At 32.6% G+C, this 9505-nt stretch overlaps 1 protein-coding gene across 4 annotated transcripts; it reads right to left on the bottom strand.

Moving 5' to 3' along the window:
- Positions 1-2465: 2465 nt before the first annotated feature.
- LOC109239786 (membrane-anchored ubiquitin-fold protein 6-like) lies at positions 2466-8022 on the bottom strand. 4 transcript variants are annotated; one of them, XM_019406380.1, is made up of 4 exons: positions 8004-8022; positions 7394-7635; positions 4555-4725; positions 2466-3456 (listed from the first exon to the last, which is right to left on the bottom strand). In XM_019406380.1, the coding sequence occupies exons 2-4, from the start codon at positions 7521-7523 to the stop codon at positions 3401-3403; spliced, it is 357 nt and encodes a 118-aa protein (XP_019261925.1). In that variant the 5' UTR covers positions 7524-7635; positions 8004-8022; the 3' UTR covers positions 2466-3400. The 4 variants fall into 4 exon arrangements, with proteins under 4 accessions (XP_019261925.1, XP_019261922.1, XP_019261924.1 ...); XM_019406377.1 differs by having other exon boundaries at positions 7886-8014; XM_019406379.1 differs by lacking the exon at positions 8004-8022 and adding an exon at positions 7882-7995.
- Positions 8023-9505: the final 1483 nt, after the last annotated feature.

A 9505-nucleotide genomic window follows, 5' to 3' on the forward strand; every position in this document is an offset into this window, starting at 1 on the left:
ACAGTCTATTGTATTATTAGTACAATATATGAGTGTAAACTCCACTGATATCCATTAAAAAGTGTTTGAAGCTTTTAATTCGAAAATTGAATTTGGTGAATCGTTATTTATTTGGATTGAAGATATGTTTATATTTCAATTTTGAGCGATTTTGGTGAAGATTCGAGTTGATTTTAGTTGGAGTTTTAGATTAAAACTCGAGAAAGAACACAAACAAATTGTATATATTTTGTATGTCGGGTGTACAAACTGCATACAAAATATATACAACTAATATAATTGTAACAAGTTGTATATAAATTGTATGTAAATTGTAGTTTTTAAACGGATTCTTTACAAAAAAAAAAAATATTTAAGTTGTAGATAAATTGTAAATTTTGACCGAATTTATATATATTTTGTAAAAAAAACTTTAGTTACTTTTCGTAAATAGAAAAACTTAGACAAAATCGGATAAATAAGTTTAAAATCTGATGATCCCTTAGTATTTGTTTGTTAAGGTGATCGCCCAAATTAAACTAGAAATTATGACGATCTTCAAGAACGTGCTTTAAAATTGACACCAAACTATATTTTTCAAATATTCTATTACCGAGATCAAAAAATTAATAGTTAATGATTTTGTCCTAGAGTTTGATCGTACAAATGACTCTTTAAATTTGGAATTTGGGAAAAGAAATTCCAACGTGATAGTGATCCTTTTGTCCACTTTTCTTATTATAGCATTAATGAATTTCCCAACTAACTCAGAGGAATAAAGTGTGGAATTAATGAAATAGTTTCTGGTAACTTGCTGCCAGCCAGGGCTGGCCCAAAAAACTGAGGGCCCCAAAATCTTTAAATAATATTAAATTATGCACTATTGATAGAATTTTTAAATCATTTGATTAAATATTTATAGCTAAAAGTAGAAGTGTGCATAGGTCGTGTTGGTTCAGATTTTCTAATTACCAAACCAAACCAATTGTATTGGGTTATTAAATCTAAAGACTAAACCAAACCAATAAAAATCGTGGTTTTCAATCTCGTGTTTTTCGGATTTTCGGATTTTTTCAGTTTTTTTCATAAAGTCTTCATAGCACAAAATATAGAATTTGTGCTCCAAATATTTCTTTAATCCTAGTAAGATAGAACTATATAAGGTGTTTTTCAATAAAATAACATAAATATGAGATGAGTCATGGCGTTGTACTAAAATATTCAACAATAAAGATAATAAAATCGCATAAAATAAGTATTATTAATAAGCCATAATGAAAACAAATATAATTTAAAATTACTAATAAGTTGCTATAAAAAGTACGACTAATAAGTACTATATTATTTACATGACTAAACACTAAAAGAAAAATAAGTTATGCATTTTATCTAAACCACAGAAAAACTAAAAAATAAATATCCAACACTATTTTCATTCATAGTGCAATTGAATTGAATGTCTTTTATTAGCATTAGTATTAATTTGATATTGATTTAGGATTTATTTGAGTTACTAACATTTATGAACTATAAAACTTATTGGATCATCCAAAAATTATTAGTCCAAGCTTGAAATAATACGTGAAAAGATAAAACTATGCAAAAGCTTAAGAAATATTTATAAACTACACTACAATAAATATTTTATGTATTAAATATATTTAAAACGTCTATACATATAATGTCGGGTTGGTTTTGTTTCGGTTTGACTTTTGTTTAGTTAAAACCAAACCAAACCAAATATGGTCGGCTTTTTTTCCAACACCAAACCATAGTCGGATTTTTTTCCTCGATTTGACTCGGATTATTGGGTTGGTGTGGTTTGCCGGTTTCATTTGTACACCCTAACTAAAAGTTTTACACATCTTAAATTGTAATTACTAGTTGTTTCATGTCTTTAGTTCGTCCTAACTTAAATCAATCTTCTTACAACAATGTAAGTTTAGAACAAATTTTCATAATCTTTGAGTGCCTTTGTAGACATTTTTCAAGCTACATTAATAAGTAACTATTAAAATCCGTCCTTCACATTGAATGAATCTTGAAAATAGTAGTTACTACATTTTTATTTGTTTCAACTTATATTTAGAATTAAAAGTGCTAAGAGAAACTGTATAAGCAGAAGAATACTCTAATTGGCAAACTCAATCAGGTAAAAAGTGTTAATTCAATTACCTTTAACAATTTCTATATCAGTTGTCTCGGTTGAAAAAGTTTTATCAATAAAGTTCAACACGATAACTTAAGAGAGATTAAACAAATTGGTTAGACATTGACAATAATTAAAACTGATTATAACTTCTTTAGATTTCGATAAATTATAAGACTAAAAAAATAATAAAAAAAATTTAAGGCCTCACTTTTTATTTTCGCCTTAGGCCCCATATTATGTCGAGTCGCCCCTGTAGTGCCAGCTTCATTTTACATGCCATGCCAATTCGGGGATATAAACAAACTAAATGTTAGAGAAATGGAATAAAGTTATAGTCATAACAAATGGATTGCGCATTTGTTTATGAAATCTGTAATTTGCATAGTTGTGGTATTCTTATGCCAACTATTTTCTATTTTGTTACTTGACGAGATGGAAGTAACATCACTCAGCAAGGCAAGACAAAGGCATTGCCTGCGACTTCCAATCCAATGACTAGCAAAAGACAGAAGAAATGTTACTATGTCTTACCTCTTTTCGCCCCGTAACTTGACTTCCTCTTTTTTCTACCTGCACAGACGCCTCCACCTATGTCGATTCCAGGTACAGGTACCCTCTTGCTGAGTCTAAGTCATGGCATCAACTGACTCTTATATTTGCTGAAGTGAAATAAATGCACCACACAAACATACATAGACATAGAGAGAACACATGTTTCACATGTCAATTGTTGTAAGAATAAGGGCAAGCTTGTTTCTTAAGACTCGAGTATGAGAAGGAAATTCATATCCAACATAGAGATAACTGAAACAATTTATACTGATGTGGTCGACTTGATGCATCACTAAGGCAAAGTGCAGCCAGATTTCTGAGTACATTTGGTCTGTGAACCGTTCCTTTGCTGAACTTGGAAATCCTTTATGATAACACCATAAAATCCCAAACAAAACTACAGTCTGTTTAATAGATTTTCTCTTGCTTATGTTTCTTCTTCTCTTTCCCCGAGTCCCTCTTCTTTAGTACACTACCACCGCTTAAAACATCTTTAAAAACGAACAATTACATTCTTTACACAAAGGTCCTAAAAGTAGTGCATCAACTTCCTTTCAGCCTTAGCAGGTATATCAAGAGACTACATGGTATCCCTCCATTCTAAATCTTTTTAGGATACTTGTTAATGCATCCAAAAGACTCTCCTACTGAAAAATATATAGAGCCATGAAATATATATAACCAAAGTGGAACAATTGCATTACTGGGTCAGGTGAATTACAAGATTGTACATGCACACCCTCCTTTTGTAGGAGAATCCTCCTTCAGCTTATCTGTGACAAATTATAAAGAAAAATCATTCAGTAGGCTTTAAATTTTAATAAGAAAAAAAAAATGAACGGAATCTCAAATCCTTAAATCATACTATAAAAATAAGTATAACTTATCTTTTTCCTCTCTCTACCTGTCAAAAAATATGACCAGGCAAGACTGGCTCTGCCACTCCAAACACCTCGAAGTTTTCAAAAGGAAAGCTTCACAGATGCGTGAATATGGAACTGACCCCTAATTGGCGACGGTAATTCGAAAGCACTAAACACTAAGCTGAATGAATATACATCCTTTTTCTTCGAACTGACTTTGCCAGGTCAAATCCTCTGGAAGTATTTCAAAAGGAACAAGCTTCACGGACGCTTAATATGGAACTTACCGGATGGTAAGTGGAAAGCACTAAACACTAAGCTGTTCCAATGATGTCCTATCCAATCATATATAGTGTTAACTGACCTCAAATAAGACACTTTTCTGATTTCTCTGAATAATCAGAAAAGGGAAGGAAAAGGATCCCCTGTACCTAGGAGCATGGTAGAGGATGGGTGTGTCGAGGTAGTAAGTTTGGAGAAAGTGCCAAAAGAATAAAATTGGAGTTGTCATCTAGCAGTTAGACAAGCTAAAAGAATTTCACTACTTCCTAAAAAGTTAGTATCTTCTACAGTGCAAAACATTGGAAAGAACAATAAAACAGATTGATCAAAATTGGACACTGACTCGAATATCATCAAAACAAAAATAACAGAAAGAGATATTTCAGAGCTATTCGTCTAATAGGTTTTTACTTACCCCTCCTATTTCATATTTTATTACAAGACAGCTATAGATTCTTACAAGGGAATGTAAAAAAATAGGAGGAACCTAAGAAGTTACACTAACTGATCTTTAATCACGAATGAAAGCCAGTGACATGCTACTTCTGCTGCAGTTATGAACTATTAATAGTTTTTCTTTTGAGTTATCAACACAAGAAAGAAAAATGCTTTCCACCTGTTAACCGGAATTCTTTTAACTCGCATATACTCCAAATATGACATTGCGCATGTAATTTACACTGAACCATGACCTAATTGCTTGAAGTACAAAATACTGCAACTTACCATTGTTTTTGTCATGAATGGGAGGCCGTACAACAACATGCATAGTGATGACACCTCCTGGAACTTCAGCAACGGGAAGTCTGGATTCACCGAGAGTTCTACTATTTTCAAGAATCCTTCCAGCATTAATAAGCTTCACGTCATTTGTTGTCCTTGGACCACTATCTTTATCTGCGCCACAGTAAGATCTTCTGTTAGCTGGGTTATTGCTGGTTAAAAGAGTATCATAATTATGAGCAGCATATGTAGGGTTGCAGATTCAGGCGTCTTGGTATATAAAACATATGAGAGAGCACTGAAAATTTTAGTCTCAAATTAATCTTTTCATTCCTGTAAGTAGTGGGAATCATACATTCTCTTTGGCTTTAGTGCTTCGAAACAAATAATAGGTGGATGTGGTTTAATTCTAATCCATTTTAGAATATTGACTGACAACAAATGCAGATTATATACAAGAAGATTTTGTAAATGCAAATACACATTCATAGTTCTAGAACTAATATTTTGTCATATGTAATATTAGTCCTTCAAGTTGGTTAAGCTCATTTGCTTCGCAAGTGTCTTCGTATTTAGGTTTTTAAGTGTTGCATGCTCTTTTGATTGGCGGGCAGCTTATGTTGTTTCAGGCCTGCGGCAATTCCTTGCTGACCCCTGTTCTAGAGCCTGTGTGAAAGCACACAGAAATATGATATCATCAAAAGTTGACAAGCTCAAGTTTCCAATGAACCGTGACTTTGAATCCAGAAATGATTAGAGTATTTAGGTCGCTTTACCTTTTGAAGTTTTGTAGTGTCTCTTCAATATTCAGTAGTATTATATATATTGGTTGCTCCAGCACTGCTTTGTGAGCTTGTTAACATTCAGTCCCAAACTCGGACAAAAGAAAATGGTTGCGGTAGTTGAGCAATGGAATCAAGTGGGTTCCAAATGGAGCGAAATGGATAGTGCATACTTGGTTTGCAGCATAGTTATTGTTGTTGTTGTTTCCAATCTGTTGCATCACTCTCTCACAATGTAGGCAGCTTCTAAAGCAGCACTACTCTCTTCATATCAGCCATATCAATCCCATAACACCCTCTCATTTGCTATTTCACTTCAAACCTAAACAATCTACTTCGCTAAGTTAAAACGCAACGGTATTTTAGTCTTTGGTCCTCATGCTTATAAGATCCAAAGCCAAATCTGGCATTAAAGCAGGTAGCACCATGTCAACACATGTGTGAAAGCTTATGTGATGAGCAAACAAATTATCAAAGGGATAAATTTCTGTTGCAGTTACTCAACAAGTTTGGAAGTTACATATTAGTGAATTGAGTTGCAAAACTCACAGCAGTCTACTAATTCAACGGTAAATGGAAAAAAGAAGAAATAGAGGCTGGGAAAAGATACTAAGAGCTGAAGAAATCAACTAATTCAACTCAGATAAGAGGCGTCACAGAGAAATAAAATTTAAGTACCTGTACTGTGCAATTTTAGTTGCAACACTCACAGCAGTCAGCTAATTTAACAGTGAACTGAAAAGGAGAAACATAGGGCTGGAAAAGGTAATCAACAGCTGGAGAAACCAACTATCCAACTCAGAATAAGTACTCCAGTTTAGTTGCAACAACTTTAGTTGCAAAAATCACAGCAGTTAACTAATTTAACAGTGAACAAAAAGGGCGAATAGAGCGGGAGAAGATACTCAACAGCTGGAAAAATCAATTAATAAGAAATACTTTCTGATTGAGGATCGACCATGGATAAATATTTTATCCATTTGACATGTCCAATGAGAGAAGGATTCGATATGCTAATCTTAAGCTAACTAGACTTGGAAAGAACTTGTGAAAAGGAATGTATCGAAAAATTTATTTCATGCTAATTGAAGATTTTCAATTTCAGTTATTCAAATGGGGATGCAGTTGTGAAACCCAAGAAGTCCCCTGATAAATCACTAAAACTCCCATTCTCTCTTTTGCCTTCCTTAATCTCCTCTATTTACCTATTTCTAGCAGTTTACAATCAGAAATGTTCGCGTCCTATTTCTTTCCCACACAAATATTCACATCAAACTTCTTTTGCAATAAAGCTTGAGATCTCATTGATTCAGAAGCTATACTCCATCAGCAACTTTGACAAGCTTCTAGAAAACTGATCGCTACTTCTGCCGTGGATCTTTTCTTCTTATATGCATCCTTTAGGGAATGGCAATAGACTATGATAGTCACAAGAAACTACGCTATATATACTCACCACTGAGGCAGAGATCAAAATCTTCTGTAACTAACTAAAAATCTTCTAAAATATGATATATCCATCCATTCTTCTTTCTCTCCTAGAGAACTAATCTTCATCTAGGTTAGTGCGGCTAGTGAGCAGACCTAGGCATCATAGAAAGATCCAAATCGGCAATTCCATGGACGATAAAAGAAATTTCTAATGCGGATTATAGGGTAATTACTTCTGGAATGGTGCATTATTGGTCCAGAAAACTTTCAGACTAATTTCAACAGGCAGGTTGTGGTACCAAAAGGGTGAAAACACAGATTATAGAAAGTGCTCAAATGCAGAACCATGTCCATTACTCAATACCACGCGTTCTTTGTTTACAGACTGTTATGTTATTATGTTTGAAGAAATGAAGAAACTCCAGTTAATGCAACAATACCAGTCATACCACAAATCACAGGAGTTACTGCTTCCATATCTTAAAATAGTATTGCACTAAACGCAATTAAACATCAAAATACGCAACGAACAATCAAATAAAGCAAAAAAAGAAGCAACTCCATAAAAAACACAGGATTAAAACTAATCTAATTCATATAATCAAGTGTAAAGTCAAGAAATCAACAACCTTTGGGCCACTGTGCAATTAACTTTTCTTTGAGAGATCCAACAGTGGTGCTAGATGCATACTTATTTGGTCCAATATCACTGCCATCAGCTAGCCTGAATTTGATCTCAACCAACTCTTCAACAGCCATTGAATAGTCTCTCACAAATTATCAAATCAACTGTACAAACTCTCATCAACTACCACACATACAAACGAATAATTCCCAGCTCAATCAAGAATCAAGGGTTAAAGTTTCCTCACTGAATCAAAAACATAGAAAAAAAATGTCAACAGCAAACCAGATCAAATACACCTAAAACAAGAAATGAACAAAAGACTCAATTCACCTCAACCCTTTACAATTAGATCCAAACGTTTTACACCTTTTTATTCAGACTGACCAAAGTAACAAGAACCCAGATCACAATTTATTAGATTGTGAGAGTAATGAAATTTTCAAAACTATAGTGACCCAAAAAAAAAAAAAAAGATGAAATAGTGAATACCCACATGAGCTGAAAGAATTCTTGTTTCTTTGTTTGTGCTTTAAATTTGCTTGATATAGAAAGAAAGAAAGAGATAAAGAATCTAAAATGGAAAGGGTTATTCCAAGTACGATTATTATAACCTGAATCTAACTGGCAAAATCTAATGATCTGGAAAATGACGCTTCTTACTTTGGGTCGCTTGGACATGCAGTAAATTCACTACAAGACAAGTACACGGAAAACAGGAATATTACAATCACGTCCCTTAAGTTTAATATTTAGCAATTCAACCCCAGACCTCAAATATAAAGTTGAGTAGGATCATACGAACAAAAAAATAAAATCTTACACTCCCTCTCTCACAATTTACATGGAGGTACCGAAGGAAAATATTTTATTATAAAGTTTTGAATGATCTCTACGAATTTTTATTTTCTACACGGATCTCCTCATATAAAATAAACTACCAATACTCTACAATTATAGTACAAAACTTATTTTAACTAAAGACATAAAACTTATTTTTATATAATTTCTATATAGACAGGAATTAAATAAAATAATAAATACCAAATTCTAAACGATTAAAGTTTTCTATATAATTCCTATATAATACAACTTTAAATTAGTTTCCAACAGGTGCTCGAAGTACCAAGGCCAAAAAACTAATTTTGATTTGAATTCAGGTGTAAATTCTTCAAGTTTAAAAAAAAAACTACATGTTGGAAATTACATAAAATCTATACTATATTAAAAGCACGAAGGCCCTATCGAAATGTCGTTCGTCTTTTTTACCCTTCGTAAGTTTATTAAATGTTGGATATAATTGTAATTGTAATAATTATTTTTTTTGGAAAAATAAATAAATTATCGTGTACTTGTTTAGAATTTACACTGTTTGGGATTCTTACCTTACCGGGAGTCTACGCTGTTTATTGTCTCTTTTGTATCAGTTTTGAATTCATCCATTGCCTCTTTGGTGTTGGTTTTAGATTTAATTTTTTATTGCCCTTTTTTTGGATACAAATTTTCTTTATTTATATTTAGAATTGGACCAATTAGATTCATTATACGTTTAAGATTCAGTTGGCAATTAGGTTTTATTGATGTGTCTTTTATTTATTTAGATTTAAGTTTTTTTCTATGTTTAAATATAGGTTCACCAATTTTTTTACGGGAAAACCATGAAACTGTCTTTTTTAAGGTCTATTAAAGTTGTGTTTTTCATTGGGAAAATGCATAAGTACCCCCTTAACCTATACCCGGATTCTCAACTACACACTTTTTCTATGCGGGAATCCTATTACCCCTAAACTTATTTTAAATGGAATTATTTGCACCCTTAACGCTGATGTGACAGAGTGTGTGTATTTTACTCTCCCAAAGAAGAGTGAGAAGCAAGAAAAAACGATTTTCAAATTATTTTTTATTCTTTTTTATCATTTTTTTCTTACTTTTTTTTCCTTTTCCTTTTCCTTTTTCTTTGTCTTTTTTCTTTTACTTTTTTTTCGTTTCTTCTCTAATTTCGGCGGATATTCATTCGCCGGCGACTTTGTCTAACCGTTTTTCTTCCATTTTTTCTTTTCACACATAAATTAAACTCTCAAAAATATCTATTCATAAGCAAAGCAAAATACACTCA

Source organism: Nicotiana attenuata, unplaced genomic scaffold (assembly GCF_001879085.1).
Source record: "Nicotiana attenuata strain UT unplaced genomic scaffold, NIATTr2, whole genome shotgun sequence".
NCBI lineage: Eukaryota > Viridiplantae > Streptophyta > Magnoliopsida > Solanales > Solanaceae > Nicotiana > Nicotiana attenuata.